The following is a 19,735-nucleotide window of genomic DNA, read 5'->3' on the forward strand; positions in this document are numbered from 1 at the left end:
TAGGGCGCCGAAAGGTACACGTTTTCCACACTTTCATAGTTTACGTACACACTGTACACGACAAATTTCGGTTCTCAACCCAGCCCAAATTTTACTGCAGGTGCATGTCCCACTCAATGTACACCAAAACCATTGGATGCTAATGATGTTTAATTTTAACAAAAAAGAAATTCAGATTCTGAACTCCATGAATTATCATTGCGACAAGACCAAGGAAGATTCTCTTGTAAGTGTTCTCTTGCTGCCTCTTTTGATCCGCATGGAACATGAGCTCCCAAAGTACCGTAACCATATGTATAACTCGTCATACCCTAGGTGTACTCAATTCAGTTCTGCATTGACGAAGCTGTCAAGAAAGGGTTGATATCACCAGCTAATAACATCAATTTTTCCAAATGGACCAAAAAACGCTATGAGAACATACCACAACAGACCGATGGGTACGCATGGCCTCATAAATTATTATGTGCGTACACGAATAAGATTACTGATCTTTAACTAAACATCGCATGACTTCCTATGCGGTTTGGACACTGCAGTACATGTTGTCATGGAACGGGGATGAAATGACTGACATTTTGAACCAGGTAATTGAATGCCTAATTTAAATTTGTACTTTGTTTAGCTTGAAAGCTATGCTGACGTCAGTGTCGATTATCCAATATAGACAAGGATAGATATTTTCAGGTGGAAAATATGTACAGCCTTACTGCATTCAAATTGCAATGCGCTTCGTCTCGAATCATATAAGTTCCCCATAACGGTTAGCGCTACATGAAGAATATATCATTTATTTCATAAGTCTCATGATTAGAACTAACGCAGCACTCTCTCTTATACAGAAGGAGGTGTACGATGCCCAGCAAGCAGTTCTACCTGATGCTTCAGAAGAGGACATACAATTAGTCAACAATCCTGATGGTTCCAACGAACCTGACACATCCAACTCCCAGAAGGATACGGTGCAGCCAACTCCCCCAATAATGGTGCACCCAACTCCCCCAAAAGGAAGAGAGCAGGTGGACGCCCGAGAAAGCTAGTCGATCCCGAGCAAGCAGCAAAAACAAAGAGTCTTAAAGAACTGAAACTTAAATTTAACAGCAAGACCATAGCCAACCAAGTGTCTTTGTTACCATCACGGTCACGCAGAGAGCATAAACCAGCACCAGCTTTATTGAGCCCATTCAAACACAAATAGGTAGCATCAATTGATACATGCTCATGCTCATGCTATACTTCTAGCATCATTTGATACACGTTTAGTTCTTATCAGAAAGCGGAAATAGGTACTTTTGGCAATCATGAGCATCCTCTACTTATTGCAATATCTAATGCATTGATACATGCTCATGCTCATGCTCTACTTTTAGCATCATTTGATACACGTTTAGTTCTTATCAGAAAGTGGAAATAGGTACTTTTGGCAATCATGAGCATCCTCTACTTATTGCAATATCTAATGCATCATCAGTACAAAGCTTGATTTGGCAATAGGTGGAATCAGCAATCATTTGCATGCTTTCATTTTGTCAAAAATTAATGCATAGTTCAGTTGTAATTGCTCATAGATATGGTAGGAACATGCTGAGTTATACACTAAACATAGTCATGCCAAGCTATAACTACCATAGTCATATTATGACAGTTCCTAGCATGCATCACCGTACAGCAGAATAACACAGCAACCATAACATAGACCACCGTACGATACTTGAGTTGCTAAGGCCTTGTACAATGCAAGGTGCTTAGGGGAGTTGCTTATAGAAATAAACCAGGCTTTTCTTAAGCACATGTGCTTATTTGTACAGGGTAGACGCATAACTAGGCGTCTCTCCTATAAAAATAGGCACTGGTGCTTCAGAAATACCCTGTTTATTTTTCTAAGCACCACCCTAAGCATCTAGCATTGTACAAGGCTTAAACATGCATCGCCAAAATAGTATTAACAACTAGGAACACTAAACCAGAGTAGCAGCAAACTCTTAACATAAACGGCAGATCAACCACCGCTCAGCATAGGTTCAGACACACCATAGGACATCAGTTTTAGACTCCAACAACAAACAAACATACATAACATAACAGGACACGGCGGTCCTGGGGCAGCAGCAGCACTCTAGCAGCACATCACTTCTCTCCCTTCTTCAATGCATGTTGTAGGGCTCATTGACTTTGACAATCTCGAGGAAGCGTGCGTAGGCAGCATGTTTAGCCAGAGTACTGGCGTCATGCTTCTTACCATGTCCATTGCCAGTGCTGAAGGCGTGCTGGGTCATGCCATCTATGCCGCCACCGATCGACTTGCAACAGAAAGGGCACCCAATCTTGCCGAAGAAACGGTACTTGATCTTCCCAGCAATCAGATGCCTCAGGGTGTACCGGCTCTTGCTGTGCCTGCTGTCCATGCTGTAGTCCACGTCGTCGTCATCCTCCTGTGAATTTGTGAATTAGTACACATAGAAGAACTCAGCTAATCTATTATGGTACATTGACTTTAATTACAATGTTTTGAAAGTACACATGTGTAACATGGCAACTATCTATTTGCTAGAAACAAGGCGTATGTGCACATACATAATTGAGCCAAAGAAACTGACATGCATAAATATGGACGGTGGAATAGTTGCATTTATAGATTAGTGCACAAGTAGTACATAATTAACACATGAAAGACTTCATGAAGTGGCTTGGTTTAATGATATTTGATACTTGTTACAGGTGTAATTCTTCTTGGAATCAGAAGAATGGCTTCATTATACTCCTCCATGCTTCACACAAGGGGGGTTTGTTCTATCTACTGGAATGAAGAAACCATTATTCTATCTGACAGCGGCAATACTGCTTCTCCAACATTGTTAGACCCTGATAAGTTTCAGAAGGAAATTGGTAAAGGAGCTATGGGGTGTCTCACTGCTCATATTGATGAGAGATGTGGCTGTGATCATCTAGATAACATACTGTGGAAAATTGGCTAGATGAAATGTTTTGATTTTTTGGTATCCGGTGGATATGTACTATCAGCCCATAATTATTAAGGGAGCGATCACTTCCTTTACAAAATGGAAAGATGTATAGAATTTGCAAATGGATCATCTATGAACATGTGTGCAAACTAATCATATATGAACATGTGTGCAAATTAATTCATCTACATAAACTAAAATGAATCAGGAACTGCAGCATTTTGTCACTGCCCTTGGGAAGCCAATGGAGAATCCTGCCATATATCCATTGTTTAACCCACTTTTCATTAATGTATCCCTGCCATGAACATTTTCTTGTATTTGGGTTCATTACCCCACTTCTTTCATTAATGTATCTCTTGTCAAACTTATGCTCATCTAGTTAACAAGACAAACCCCAATGCCATGAAAAAAAACCAGAGTATCTGCTAGAATCAGAATGTGAATCAGATTTAAAAATCCACATCCAACATGAAGATCTATGCTAGATCCCTACAATCCTACATACGTAGAACTAGCACGCCCAAGTGAAATTGATGCTCATCTAGTTTACAAGAAAAACCTCAATGTCATGAAAAAAACAGAGCAAAAAACAGAGTACTACCTCAGATAGCTCGTCGATGGCATCCTCGTCGAAGTCGCTGCCCTTCCTGCTATCTAGGTCGAACTCCTTTATGGCGTTCTCCTCCATGAGCTCTTCGATTTCGCCATGCACCTTCCGCTTACGCCTTCTCATCTCCTCCTCCTCCAGATATTCCCCGACCTTGTGCTCGCCGACGGGTGCCTCGACGGCTGCGATGGCAGCGGGAGCAGGCACAACGGTCGCTGCACCGCCAGCTTCCGCCGCTACGGCGGACTCAGCCGCTGCACCCATGGCTACAGCCACGGCAGCAGACTGCTGTGCTCCGATGGTTGCCTCCGGCTCGTCCGCCGCATCTTCACGCCCGCGCTTCATCGTCGGTCGAAGACAGGAGGAGGGAGGCGTAGGAAGGGAGGAGGGTGGTGAGGAAGGAGGAGAGGGTGGTGAGGTGGTGACGAAGGAAGAGAGGGTGGGGAGAGGACGAGGGTTTTGGGGAAGAAATGCCCTGCTCCTGCCTCTTGGAGTTACCGAGAAGCCGCGGGTGCCGATTTGACTTGACACACCCACCCGGCCGTCCCCATTCCACGTGGGGACGTGGCGGTCCTGCACCTCCTGCGGTTTGCCATCAGTTGCTATCGGTCTCACAAGTGGGTCCCCTTGTCATCCACACAACCGAGCCACCACATGTATCACATTTTTCTTTCTCCCCGTCTCGACCACTCCACATTTTTCTTTCTCCCCTTCTCGACCAGCGCCGCCGCCGTCGCCGCCATCTCTCGACGACCCCTCTCTTCGCTGACGGTGCGTGGCCGCCGCCAACTCCGGCAAGTACGTGAGATCTCCCCTCTTCTTCCCTTCCCCAACCGCGTCTCCCTACGGAGGCGGATTTGAGCCGATTGGTTTGGATTGAAACTTAGTTTTTGGATTGGATCTTGATTTGGTTTCTATGGTTTGAGAACAAATCAATCAATTAGTTTGAGCCACCACTACCACCTACTACTGCTTCAAATCCAAGAGCCGCTGTTGCTGGCCGGAGCTCGTCGCCTCTCTCGAGCTTTGACGCCATGTCTGATCTAGATTCATGATGTGCCCTCGCGTATGGCTTTGTCCACGGTTTGAACCTTTGGATTCAATCCAAAAGTTGAAAACGGTTTGGACTGGGTTGGATGACGAGCATGTATAGTTCGGTTTGGTCTAGATTCTAAATGAAAATATCTGGATTGGTTTGGTTTTGATGTGTGCTGTGGATTGGACTGGTTTTAGTTTGGATGCCGAACTATTCCCAGTTTTAGATGAGACGGGCATTGCCATTGTCATTGGCATTGCTTTATTATGTAGATGATAGAAAATAGATTGATTGGCCATTGCCAGTATAGGTTATCACTATGATTTATTATATGTATGATCTTTGTATTGTACTATGTACAATTCAACTTAGAGTTCAACACGTTCTGTGTAGAATGGAGGAAGCACAATGTGGACGATGCAACTCATGGTGCCGGACCAGCCTTTCTACTGCCACGCTGTTCGGCATCTACTTCCAGCCTTCTTTTGTTTTTGCAGCGGTAACAATTTATATGAACCTTCTGACAGTACATTCTTTTTTGTTTTTTGCTATTTCCATTAATGTATTGTGTGTGTTATTTGTTTTTATCTTACATAGATCGTACCATGCAATGTGAGATTGGCATTCAATGAGCTCGTCGCAGACACCATGACCTTCGATGCTCTTGGGGGCCCATACACTATGCAGGTCGAGAAGGGGCGAAAGATAACCCAGATAGGAGGAGATGATTGGGATCGTTTCATCGCCCGCAACCGTCTTAGTGGGGGTGAATTGATCAGCTTCTCCTTCAGAAAAGATAGGCCCAGGATTTCTGTTATCTATCTAAATTTGATTCCGGATAGTGAGGATGAAGTTCATGAGGAGGAAGATGGTGCTGAGTCAGATGATGACGATTCTGATGATGATGAGAACCCACTTGTTGAATACATGTATGCCCAAGGACTCAGACTGGGCGACGAGGAAATCGGCAACCTCTGGGACATGCTTCCGCTACGTGAAGACTACCTAGGGAAGCCATTCGTGACCCGCCTCACAAGGGCGAATGTTAAACGGCATATCATGGTATGTTACTTAGTGTGGTAATTACATGATATACATGCTTAGTTAGTGTAGTAGTTCATATGATATGCATGTTGTAGTACTGTGATGAGAGGCCTAGTTTAGAATTCATTTAGTGAAGAATTTTATGACATGCATGTAGTGTAGTAATATGCGATGATATGCTTAGTGTACGCAGTAATCTAATGATATGCCTAATTACTGTAGTAATTTGATGCTTGGCGTATAGTGTACTGATGTGATGACATATATGCTCAGTGTTGAATCCAATGATATATGTGTCTTGAAGTGTATGCTTTGTTGATAATTGCACGTGACATGATCATATATCATGTCAACTGTTTTGCTATTTCCACTAATGTATATGATCATGTCAACTGTTTTCAGAAATTACCTAAGAAGTTACTTGATAGCTGTGGCATCGACCCGGACGAAGAAGGCATGGCTGCTGGACTACGCCTTACCAGAACGGGTTCCATCACCAGCTGTGCCTATGCAGTGGACACGGACGGTCGCACTGTCTTGAGCAGGGCAGGGTGGAAGAAGTTCCTTCGTGCCAAGAATCTTCGGGTAGGACAGGCCATCCTACTCACTGTTGCGAACACCCGTCGCCATGACTTGAGGATGATGATCACCATCCACCTCATTTAGAACTGCGGTGGGCCATGTATCAATCTGAAATGAACTTGTTATGTTAGCTCTTGTTTGCGAGTACTTGTCGTGTATTACCGTACCTATATGTACTCATATTAACTGGTACCTAATGCTCTACTAGCTATGATTATTCCACTGTGTGATGTTTTATAGGCTGCAGTGTGACATGGTAACTGTTATATATGGTGGAGGCTTGTCTCTAAGACCTTGTACAATGCAAGGTGCTTACGGATGTGCTTCCACTGTGTGATGTTTTGTACATGCCAGGTTGTAGTATAAAATGCTAACTGTTCTATATGGTAGTGGCTAGTCTCTAATTGGACCGACATGTTGAACTAGTATCAATGGTAGAGGCGTTTCGTTATGCGCCACATCCAACAGTTCACATAATTAATTATTCAAAGATTAAGGTATGAAACCCTTGGTCATACATAGCAACATTTCGTTCCTAAAAATTAAGGTACTTCCACATTCAAACTAACTAATACTACAAATTCGAAGGAACTACTTAATACATTAACAGCACATAGGGAAGTAGCCCTGGTCCAATGGCTTGAGAAATGACGAACAAAAACTGAAAGAAGAAGGATCAGCCAGTAGCAGCACCATCAGCCTCCCAGCCTCACAACTTCAGCCAGCCTGGTGAACTCCAGGTTTTTTCCTGCAAAACACACATGTGATGTTGGAAGCAAGAAAATAAATATGCCAGGGGTCTTGTCATGGCATCTAATCACACGGAATGCTAGTACAAATGATGGAGAACAAAACATCCAACATGAGCAAATTCATAGGAGTTCTAGATCCATGGATACCATCAAGAAAAAATGCTCAGTTTTAATTCAGACACAAGGCTAGGTGAAAACATGCATATGTCATATCAGCAACATTGATATGGCATCTTTGCAAGCTTGGGTCAGTGACTTGTCTTGTGTTTCATGGCATGAAAATAATTTTAACAATAAATAGACATGAAATTGACCCAAACTCATGTACAAAGTTAGGCCATATGATGCATGGATTAATTCACACATAAATAATAAAATGCCAACTTTGTATAGAATTTGCAGTACTGAAATATTTCAGTGTGTACCGGTGTGTACTGAAACTGCAGTAGTGAAATAATTCAGTGTGCATCGGTGTGTACTGAAATTGTAGTAACGAAATATTTTAGTGCCTACCGGTGTGTACCGAAATATTTCAGTGTCTACCACTACAACATTACAAATTTTGCCTAGGGCAGTACCGAAATATTTCAATGCCTACCGGTGTGTACCGAAAAATTTCAGTGTCCACCACTACAACATTACAAATTTTGCCTAGGGCAGTTCCGAAATATTTCAGTGCCTACCGGTGTGTACCGAAATATTTCAGTGTCTACCACTACAACATTACAAATTTTTCCTAGGGTTCATATGATGCCTAGGGTTCACATACATCATAATCCATCCTCCAAATCCATGTATTCAAATGTTCATGCAATTCATTGAGATTAAAATGCCATCTAGCATTCCCTCTCTGAACTATTATGATCAGTATCACCACGATGTAAGCACGAGCAGTAGAAAGATGAGGAGTGGGGAAGCTTACTCTAAACATAGCTACCGCCGCCGTTCAGACGAGGAGAGCGGCGAGGGAAGCGTGGAGAACGGCGGGGAAGCGAGGTCGCGACCATTGTCCTCCTCATCTTGCGCTTCGAAGTCTCCGGTGACTCGGTTGGAGGCTGCACAATCTGCAACGGCACCTCGTGCACGGTGGGTTCCTGATCCAGTGGATGCTCTACCCTGGATCTGAACGCCCACCACCTCCGCCTGGTCCACTTGCTGGACGAATTGGCCTGCTCCATCACCCAGAGGAGGATCTCGATCTTCTGAATCGGTTGCGCGGGCTGGGGAAAAGCTTTGCCATTGCCGTCCAGCTCATCTGCCTTGTGTTGTCAAACCAAGAACGGATCTTCCTCAACCTGGCCAACTTGACCTGGTCGCCGCCGGCGATCTCCACGAAGTCGGTGTTCTCGTCGCCGGCGATCTGCTCGATCTGCTGCTCCATCAAGGTTCTTGCATGGATGGAAGAGGGGGCTGGATGTGGAAGATGAGAAGAGCAAAGTTGCGGCCGCAAGAATGAGGAGAAGGCTAGGAGATGGTCGCGGTTGTAATGGTGATGGAAGAGGGGAAGGACCACGGCGGCGGCTTTGCGTTGGACGAGAGGGGCGGCTGTTTTGCATTGGACGAGAGGGGCGGCGGTTTTGCATTGGACGAGAGGGCCCCACCTTGTCATATATTTCCTAGGACTAAAATGCCCCTAGACTAATTGTACTTTCGAGTACTTTCGAGTACTTTCATCTACGTACTTTCGAGTACTACGTATGTATGCGCCGTTAGATCAAGACAAACGAACGGCTCCAAAAAATGCCAACTACTGTAAAAGTTGTAATATTGCATGACCAACTGTTGGATATGTTTGTAAAATCCTCTCTATTCCGGATCGGGGAATTGGTACCAAGCTAGTATTTCTATTCTGTCATTCCGGATCGTGGAAGGTACTACTTCATCTTGATTAGTTGTGGGTTTCACTTGATTAGGCTTAGTCCATGAGTGAACTTGCTATGTACATATCGACGACCAGTGATGCGGCTTGCCATTCAGCCGTGGTGCGTGCTGCTCCTTGCTACTGTCTCCGATGGATGGATGGATGGATGGATGGATGGTTGCTCTTAGCTTAGCTCTAGTCTATCCCTTTCTTTCAGACTACCGGCACCGCCGCCACCGCTGCTAGAATGGTAGCCCTAGTCCCATGTTCTTGTCCTGGATCGCCAATGTTAAAGTTCCTAGTCATCTAGTCTGTAGGATCGGAGTGACTGCCTGCTGCCGTTTGCTTGTGTTCCATCTTTGTTGAATGTACCTACCATCATACCTGTGGTGTTTTAAGCATCTTGGATCTCAATATATGGTGTCGAAACTGTTGAAAGAAAATGATGTGAGAGTTGTCGTGCTTGTTTTAATTATTTCCCTAGATATGTTTCTCTGTTTAGCTTTCTCGCTGGAATGGCGCTCTGCTTTGTGATGCGGAGCTTCTGAATCTTTGTGGTGGAATCTTGTTATTTTAATTATATGTCATTGTATCTCATATTTCTGCACTTTTTCTTCTGGAGCAGAAACATTAAGATTCTACTGGGTCTTTGCATTTTGAAAATTGTGTGTCTAACTCCGAACTAGTACGGTGCACTATTCAGTTGTAGTTGGTGTGCACAGTTGCATCGCTACTTGTAATTTTGCTTAATAGTTCGCTGTAATTCTGAATGGAGTTGTATTTTTGCTTAACAGGCCACTATAATTTTTGCTTAAACCTGTTTCAGGCAAACCAAGGTTGATGAAGAAGTAATGTCCATCAGGGCTACTGGAGGAGCAGTCATTTACCACACAGAAACATTACTGAGCATTGATTTGGGAATCATCTGACACTGTGGTGGTTGAGTGTTGTGCTTTCCTCAAGGTTTGTTGCCCTTATCTTGTTATAATTCGTTGATTTGTTTTTTCCTGGACTCCATTTTGCCTTATGACTAAGCAGTTGACTGATTTGACTCCCATGTTTTTTGCCTTAATGAACAAATCCATTTTGTATGTTGGGTTATCACCAAGGTGTTTCCACTGAGGCTTTTACGGTTGTAATTCACTGAAGTCAAAGTATTTAGTTTAATTGTTTTTCATGTTGGCCTGCATTTTTGAATTATTATTTCTTTATCTCTCTGAATTGCTGCTGACAGTCTATAGCTTATTACAATTGCATAGTTCTTAAGTTTCAGTGTACATATTGGCAATGTATTTTATAGCTCTATATTGTACGTGAGTAATGGTTATTTCTTTTATTTCACTTGACTGCTGTTTTTCAGTTGAACATATTTTTTGTAAATGTTTGGGATTATGCTTCGAAGTCCTGCTGTTACTGTTGTATTTGTGTGGTACTTTTAGTTGAACAAATCCTGTAACTGTTGGCAAGTTCTGGGTTGAATAAAATCATTTCCCTTGCAATCGTAAATTGTGTTATGTTCTGAATTTTTACTTTGTCCTCGAAGAATTAATTGCTAATTTACTATTACTAGTGTGTACTTCCTCCATTCCTAAATATAAGTCTTTCTAGAAAATTTCACTATGGACTACGTACGGAGCAAAATGAGTGAATGTACACTCTAAAGTATGTCTATATACATCCGTATGTAGTCCATATTAAAATCTCTAGAAAGACTTGTATTTAGGAACGGAGGGAGTAGTTTTTACAATTCCAGAGAAAGGGAGGTGCAATTTTTAGTTGTTCTAAATCACGTTATGTAATGCTGGAATTGTTTGTATGTTAGCTTATCTCAGTCATAAAGTAATATGTGTTGCAGTTCTCATTCTTTGCCTGCAATTTTGAACTAAGCGAGATTAGTAGCGCTCTTATTCTTGGCTTAGAATGTAAATTTCATGTAATATTTGTTGTGCAGTCATTCAAGCGGATTAGGGTGCTCTGGTTGTACGACTGGCTACCATGCCTTTCTTCCTCTGATTTATGTCCACTTTCAGGGAAAATTTAAAGGCCTTTATCCTTATATTGTCCACGTAAGGGCAGGAGTTTTCTGCTGTCAGCATTTAAAAGATTTTTTTCCAAATGGTCTAGTCCAAAACCGTTTATCCTCACTACTAACCACTTGGCACGGTCAATTAGTACTATCATTTGTACTGCACATCTGATAAACGTCCATTTAATGGCCACTTCAAAATAATAAGGAAATTTAGTTATTTATGAAAGCCGTTGGTTCTGTGTCTGTTTAACACATTATGTTGTTTCTTGAAACTGTGGTTGATAGGTGGTATCCTCGTCTTCTTTCAGAAGTTTATTTTGTTACAGTACTTGTATTTTGTTAGCTCATTTATCGAATTTTCAATGCATATATAATAACAAAATGTTGGCAGCCCTCCCGCTTATTCATGGAAACTTGATACTGAAGTATAATATGTTGCAGCCCACCAAGTTTAGCATAGTCAGGTTTCATAATTTACCTACTTACATCTTTGGTCACCAGGTTATCTACTGTTTCATGGAAACTTCATGCTAAAGTATAACTATATATTACTTGTTTGTGATATGTTGCATGACGACAGAGCACCTGAGAAAGCTTTGTATTGCACAGGATGGAAGGCGAATTAATCTCGACCATCAAGACCGTTGTCTCAACCACCACGGAAATTATCTCTGGATTCAATGATTGGGTGGGATTCTTTCAATGGCTCTGTCCTGACAATAATCAAGAGTCCAAGCAGCAGCACGAGGAGCTTTGGAAGCTCCAAACAACTCTCCCACTTATGCAAGTGATGATTGACAGAGCGGAATGGTCAATCCATAAGGAAGGTGTTCCAATACTGCTAGAAGAGCTAAAGGATGTGACTTATGACACAGAAGATCTTATTGAAGAGTTCAAATACTTTAAGATGAAATCAGAGATGGATGGTCCACAATCACTAATGAAGCGATCATTAGATTTTATCAAGAGCGACATCTCATCTAGCTTTGACAAAGTGAAGCTTTTACAACAAAGAGCTGAACATCTGATTAGTCAATTGAATGCTACGGATTTGCAGCAAGAAACTCCACACTTTGATAGGTCAGTCAGACCTGAGACAAGCTCTTTTCCTGATTCAAAGGTCTTTGGTCGCCAGAAAGAAACAGTGGCACTGAAAGTATTGCTTGGTGTACCAGTATCTATTCCTAGTGGGTCAAAACGGAAGAAAGGTCACCCTGTAGCTGCTGAGGCCACTGCACAGAAGGATTGTATGGATTATCCAGTGAACAATGCTGTGTCTGTGTTGCCAATAGTGGGGATCGGAGGTGTTGGCAAAACTACGTTGGCACAACAAATATGCCAGGATCAACATGTGAAAGCTTACTTTGGTCAAATACTTTGGACATGTGTTTCAGATGACTTTGACACTAAGCAGTTAACCAAAGAGCTGGTGCATTCCTGTGGAGAAGAAATAGCGTCCGATAATCTAGACTACCTTCAAAATAAGCTGGCTAAAGTTGTGAGATTGAAGCGGTTCTTGATAGTTTTGGATGATGTGTGGGATGATTCTGTGAAAGATAATGGGCAAGAATGGCAAAAGTTTTGCGCACCTCTAACTACTGGAGTTCAGGGAAGTATGATTCTGGTGACCACTAGATCCTCAAAGGTAGCTAAGCTTGTATGCACATTGAATCCTTTTCAGCTGCAAGGCTTAGAAGAGGATACCTTTTGGGAGTTCTTTAAAACATGTGCTCTGGGCGGAAAGAGCTCCACTATGGATGTCAAGCTTGCAACTATTGGTAGAATGATTGTGCCAAAGCTGAAAGGTTCTCCGTTAGCTGCAAAGACACTTGGGCGCCTTCTAAGAATGAAGATTGACACTGTTCATTGGACCAATATTCTAAATAGTGAGCTGTGGGAACTAAAGCAGGAAGTAGGTGACATTCTTCCGGCCCTTAGATTAAGTTATTTGTATTTACCACGACATTTGAGGAGGTGCCTATCATTGTGTGCGATGTTTCCTAAGGATCATAAGTTCGAGCAAACAGTTCTTGTTGACCTTTGGTCTGCTCAATGCTTTGCGGAAACTCAAGATAAGATCTGTATGCATACAGCTGGAGACTGGTGTTTTGAAGAACTTGAAAGTCGCTGTTTCTTCCAAGAAGTCGTTCCATCATCAGCGTCACAAATATCACCAAAAATTAAGAAGTATGTGATGCATGATTTAATTCATGACATGATACAACTAGTTTCTGGAAATGAATGTTTTGTTATAAGAAATGAAATAGATCTGTCGAATGTACCTGAAAAAGTTCGGCATGTATCATTGTTCACAAGCAAGGGTTTTGATTATCAAAAGCTCGTGGCATTAACAAGGTGTAGGAAGCTGCGGTCTATTCTGAGCAGGGAGCAACTCGGGAAAAAAATATTTTTCCCTCTAGTTAATTCTTGGTCCAAAGAGCTAAAGTATTTGCGTTTCCTGTCCTGTTGCTTCACCAAGTTAACTATGTTATCGGAGGCCATTGCAAACTTCAAACTTCTTTGCTGCTTTAAGGTTCACTGTCCCAGGCGTTGGACCATGGACACATTTCCAGAATCATATTGTTCTCTCTATAACCTACAGAAGTTTGAGGCTAAGAATTGCACTTTTAAGAGCTTGCCAAAGGAGTTCAGGAAGCTTGTTAACTTGCAGTCATTCGAAGTAAGAACTTTTGTTCATGGCAGGAACTACACTAACTTTTGGGGAATATCTGTGGAAGTGTTGAAAAACATGCATCTCCAAGGAGAGATGTATCTGAACTTGTCACGTGTGAAACTGGCTGGTTGTGCGGAGCTTGAGTTGAGGAAGAGGAAGCATGTTGAGATGCTAACTTTAAATTTTTATCATACCCAAAACACCCAAGATCAGGAGCTGGAAATGCTTGAGCTTCTTTGTCCACACTCAGGTATTAAATTTCTGGAAATCAGTGGTTTCAGAGGCGATTCTACTCCAACATGGCTTCAGCCATCATATTTGCAGAATTTAGTACAACTTCGGTTGATACGTGTTCATTTTCTCTCAATGGCTTGGGTTGATAACAATGCATTCTTATTCATCAATGATCTGTACATTTCTCGCTGTCCTAGATTATCATCTCTTGAAAATATTTTGAAGTCAGCTAGTCTTCCAACGGTCAGATCTATTTTCATTGAAGAGTGTTTAGGATTGTCATCTATGCGAGGTGAAAGATTTGGCGAGTTGAGTTGTTTAAAAGAATTGAAGCTAAGCAAGTGTCCAAATATCTTGTGGAATGGATTAGTTCTTCCATCGTCTCTTCTAAAGCTGCATCTCGAAGACTGTGGAGATATTTCGAATTACATTCCCAACTGCTTGGTTAACCTTGAGAATTTGATACGCATGTCCCTGGTAAAGCTGATCACCATCAGATCCATTCCAGCGGAAATCTGGTATGATAACTTGTCAGAGTTACAGACACTTGAGATCTCTGGCTGCCCTGACCTGATATCAATAGGTGGACCAGAAGCAATTGAGCATATTGAAAATGCCTTTGTCGAATCTTGTGCAAAGTTGACGGGATTGACGCAACCTCTTGAAAGAGGTCGACGTCCTCCTAAGTCAGCTTGACAGGTATGGCTGTTTCCTTTTTTCTGCTTGCTCACAGCCATCTCATGTGAATTCTGATGGTTGTGATTACATATGTTTTGTTTTGGTTGCTGAATTCATATGTATCTCAAACAGGCCCCTGCCTGGAACGGTGAGACTCACTCAACTATCTGAAGGCCATCCTAGCTGGATCCTCTACAACCTGAGTTGTTGGACCCTTATCCATGTTGGGGAGATGTTCAATTCCTTGCCTGAAGTTCTTCGCTGTTGTTTGATGTGGAGATCGCTTGCTACCGACACAGAAGCTCTTGTCATGAAAACGTGTTTCCTCGCCTGCATGCATGCACTCATTGGAGGTTTTTTGCCTAGTTATCTGCTTGTTATGTTAGTCCAACACGCTGTTGTGGCTGTGGTGCCATGTGAAGTGTTTCCCCCTGGCACTTTGCCAGTTGGGTGCCATATTTCGGTTAAGGCTTGTCAAATTAACTCCGTGATGTGACCATGATTGAAACATACTCTTTTTTGAGTCACTTTCTTATTATTATGGTGGTCGTTGTGGTTTGCTGCCCAGTTTATGTGGACTGGTGACTGAAACGGCACAAATTTCAGATTCGAAGCTTGCGTCGGCAGAGCAGTTTTACATTGATGCTTCGATCTCTTCCCTGACCTTTTATAGTACTACGTATTGTCTTGCTTATTAAGTATTGTTGTTGTTGTTTTTTGTTGCCTACTCGATCGATGGAAGAAGCATGCTAAAGATGATTTCCATCTGACGCCGTGCTGATACCTGTAAACTCCAGACGTTCTGTTTTATTGCGCCGCCGGAGCTGAATCGCGTGAATATTGTTATGTATAGACAGAGGCAAATATATCTACCTACCTACCTACACTGAAAACAACAACAAGCATCCACGTGCTGACTGCTGGCTACATCCAATTGTTCCTTCCCCTAACCTTGGATTTCAACTAAGGCCTGTCAGAGCAAACAAGTTTTGTTCTTGGACCTGGGTGATTGATGTTTAATCAAGTCAGGAGGACAGAATAAATGGAGCATAGTGATATTCAGCGTATATTTATCTTTCTTTAGACTAAATACAAACGTTCACAATTTTTTTTTTGGGTCCGTATCACATGCATCCTTCTCTCTCTCCCTTCCAGCTGAGCGAGCTGACACGGATCAATTGGTCGTTGCCCACTGGCAAAGAAACAATCGAGAATCATAACCTGCTTGGGTTCATATTAGGTAGGCGTAGGCCAACAAGAATTTACATGTAACTCGTTTCTTTTCTTTTAGCATCTCTTTCGATGGGATCCAACTTTGTGATGGCAATGTGTTGGATCTGACATGATTTACTACGGTTGGTTAACAGCTTTGGTTTGCTTGCGCGAGTCCAAACACGATCCCAAGCCCTCTTCTCACCGCACTAGCCCATCAAAAATCTGCCCCCGCGTCAGCTGCCCGCATTCATGCCGCCGTAAAACGGCCGCTCCCCATTGAAGACCGGACGGAACCTCTTACTGGAGTCGGCATTGAAGGGGCGCGCCAGCCCGCCGCGACGCGCCTCTGGTGTCCGTGCCTGTTAAATGCCGGAGACCGTGACTGGACGAAACGGGACGGATATCTACCACGCCCATTCAATGCCGCTGTCCGTCCATATGATGACACTAACTAGGCTCGCTGGTCGAGAAACCTACTCCGGCGCCGCGCATTGACGAACCTGGACGCCTCGCCTCACTGGAAACCGCAATATAAAGGCGGCCACATCCGGCTAACTCCACACCACCACACAAGCCCCTCCCCATCCTCCTCCCTTGCAGTACATCCGCCATGACTGCAGGCGGCGAAGCTCTGTGGGAGAGCGTTTCCATAGGGATGAAGCACGTCGTGGCCGCCCTTGCCGCCGCCTGGCAAAGCCGTCGTGCCAGGCGGATCGAGGTCGGCTTGCCGACCAGCTCGCACGAGGTCTCTAACGACGAGGACGGGACCACGATGGAGATGGGCTCCGACGACACCGCCCCTGCTCCCGTGCCTCCTGTGCATTCCGGCTTCACAATGGAGCAGCCGCTAGCGCACTACGACGTCGTCATGGCGAGGTGCAGCCTGCGCCGGCGCCTTTGTCGGCGTTCCGACAGGCGCAGGGGGAACATCGTTACAACCTGCTCCTTCTAGAGCGGCACCAACCGGCGAAGGACTAGACCTATGGTGAGCGGGCGAGCGAGGAGGCCGTGGCGACCATGGCCGCGGTGAACCCCAACTTCATCGAGGAGCAGGGTGCCATCTACGATGTCGTCCGCGCTTAAACCACCGCTCTCCAGGAAAGCGGCCGCCGTTGAGGCGCAGCTTCAGGCGATCGCGGAGGAGAACAACGCCAGCTGCACCTCCTACACGCCGCCGACGAACCATTAGGCGGCCCGGTGGGACGAGGACAACGTTGGCGCCACCATTTCCATCATGGACTTCACGTCCACCGGCGATGAACAGGTCGCGGACTCCTCCGAGAATGAGTAGACTACGGGAGGCGGCAGGGCCTGGTGTCCCATGTGGGCCGGTCTGTCTCCTGTGTTCTGCTCTTCCACGCCAGAGACCACACCTTCACTTCATCGGTCTTATCGTCGGTGCTTATGGAGACGACAGATGGAAGACGACACGGGCTTGGACGTTGGGTGCCGCCACAATAGAATAGGTTTAGGGCCGGGTCTTTTTTTTTGTTCTAGATGTTTGAAATGTAATGAAATCCGCCGTGTTTGTATGAAATCCGTCATGTTTGTATGAAATCTGGCCGTGTTTGATCGAATTCCGTCCGGTTGGTTTGAGTTGTTGTGAAAATATATGCGATTTGCGTTGCATGGCGTCCTCCGGTATCCATGTCCGCGAATGAATGTGCCAGAAAATTTGTGGGTTACCGTTGGAGATGCCCTTAAAGGATAACTGCCACCGGGGTGTGAATTAACAAGTGACGTCAGAGGCATGCATGTGGCGTGGTCACATCGGCCGGCCGGCGGTGGCATCGTCTCGCCACTTCCTTTCGCACCAGCGAACGGACATGAACAATCAGGACAGACTGTGGCTTCTAGAGAAAACCTAGAAAAAAGAGGTCCAAATTACAACGTTGAACTACCACCGAACTCTAATATACAACTTTGAACTACGAACCGTCTATTGTACAACTTTGAACTATCAAGACCGGACAAGAAAACAACCCTAGACTAGTTTTTGACTGGTCAACATTCCAATCAGCCACAATGCCACCAATGTGCCAAAAATTTAAAGTTCCCAGAATTTCTTGAAAAGTATTCTTAAAATCCACACTACCCTTATATTCAATCTGGTAAAGTTTCAACAAGTTTTGCCGAATATAAAAAATAATAGAATGAAAATTCAAATTCAGAGCAATTTTTGTCAAAATTTGGCCAAACAATTAAAGTGCCCTGATTTTTTTCAAAAAATTAATGAAAATCCACACTATCGTTATATTCAACCTAGGAAAGTTTCAACAAGTTTTCCTTGAATAAAAAATGGAATTAAAATTCAAACTCAAATTCAAAGCCATTTTGGATCAAATTTTGCCAAAAAAATGAAAGTGCCTAGATTTTTTTGAATTTTTTCCCAAAAATCCATAGTACCCTTATATTCAATCTGACAAACAAAAGAAAAAAACTAGTTAGGGTTATGTGGGACATGGGTGACTTGGTGGCTAACTGGATGCTGACTAGACTGTTGACCAGCCAAAAAGTAGTCCAGGACAATCGTCCCTGAAGGTGTCTGGCAGTGCTGCCTCTGTTGCTCCGGGTCTCGGCACCTCGCGCATTTTTAGATGGAGGCAAGGCTGGGCGAGGCCTAATGTCGTTGCGTGTCTGTAGTTCAGGGCACCTCCTCGCCTAGATGTAGTCACTTGGTGAGGACAGTCGTGTGTGTGTGTGTGCGCGCGCGCGCGTGCGTGCGTGCGTGTGTGTGTGTCCCTCCTTCCTGGAGGTTGTACCTCCGATATCTTCTTGTTCAATGCAATGAAACACAAACTCTTTTGCGTTTTCTTGAGAAAAAAGAAGCAGTCCAGGGTTGTTTTTGTTCCGGTTTTGATAGTTCAAGGTTGTAAAGTAGACAGTTTTATAGTTTAGTGTTGTATATACTTTGGTGATAGTTCGAGGTTGTGATATGGATTTCTCTTCTGTTTCTAGGGGAAGAAAAAGAAGAGATATACAGTCTGTAGAGTAATTTGTCAGCTTTGTCTGCTCAAGCAGCTCAGTTGTTTTTGTAATCTGACAGATTTTGTCAAAACTGTCTGAGATCGACAACTATTTGCTTCCCGGATGTGTTCCGGCAGAAAATCAGAAGAAAAAATAAATAAGAAAGTTGTTTTGTCCTTCATAGGAACACCACTGTTGCATTGGTGTCAGGCAGCAGAGAGTATAGTTGTTAGCCATGTGAAAATAAACTATGTAAACATCAGCTCTTCGTTGTTTGCCCGCCAGCGACAGTTTCAATGCATACCCATCAATTTCTTCTCCTCCTCCTTTTTGTTTCTGGCAACACTATACATTTTCAATGTTCTTCCTAATTTCCCCATGTGAGTGGGTACTACATATATTCTACCTTTTCGCCACCTCCAAAAAATACTTATTTATTTTGGCCTATTAATATTGATGATGCATTTGTCTGTCATCATTCAAAAATCTTTTGTTTGCGAAGAAGTGAACTTCTAGTAGTTGAGAAGGAACCAACATCAGTGTCATGTAGTAGTGGGTTTTCAAACAAAGTCATAGGAAATGATACTTTTTTGGTGGGACGCATGCTTCATCAAAAACAGGTGTGTGGAAAAAGTGTGTACGGTTAGGATCGGGAAAGCAACGCATGCCCAACTCTCACTGGACGTCTTTCCATCCGTGTTTAGTTACCCGATTTTTAAAGCTGTATTTTTTTCTTAATTTGTGTGTGCATTTTCTCTAGTATTTCAGCTCACGTTATTGTTGTGTTTACTGTTGGTAGATGATCTAAATGTGAAACTCAGGCTGCAAGTGAGAACGGGCCATCCGCGGCTCCGCTTAATCAAGCCCGCATAACGTCATTCGTGGACGCCCACGGTTGAGGAAGAAAATACATCGGATTTGCGGACCATCCCGCCAGGCCCGCATCTAGCCCACATAACCCACATAATCCCTCCTCGATACAAACACTTGACGCTGGGTTTTCTATGAGGGGTGCCGCCAGCATGGAAGCACTGACGGCGACGGCTTCTCCGACAGCGCGATGGTAACGAACGTGAAGAAGCGGCAGGTG

The 19,735-nt window shown here is 43.7% G+C and overlaps 1 protein-coding gene across 1 annotated transcript in view; it reads left to right on the plus strand.

Annotated features, from left to right (window-relative positions):
* Positions 1 to 15,076, plus strand: part of LOC125535201 (putative disease resistance protein RGA3) — a 34,742-nt gene extending 19,666 nt beyond the window's left edge. Inside the window, exons 3-5 of the mRNA XM_048698242.1 lie at positions 9,675 to 9,811; positions 11,487 to 14,484; positions 14,596 to 15,076. Of these exons, the coding sequence (XP_048554199.1) occupies positions 11,488 to 14,481 (2,994 nt within the window). The 5' untranslated portion in view covers positions 9,675 to 9,811; position 11,487 and the 3' untranslated portion in view covers positions 14,482 to 14,484; positions 14,596 to 15,076. The remainder of the gene's footprint in view (positions 1 to 9,674; positions 9,812 to 11,486; positions 14,485 to 14,595) is intronic.
* Positions 15,077 to 19,735: the final 4,659 nt, after the last annotated feature.

The sequence above is a fragment of the Triticum urartu genome, chromosome 2 (assembly GCF_003073215.2).
Source record: "Triticum urartu cultivar G1812 chromosome 2, Tu2.1, whole genome shotgun sequence".
Lineage (NCBI taxonomy): Eukaryota > Viridiplantae > Streptophyta > Magnoliopsida > Poales > Poaceae > Triticum > Triticum urartu.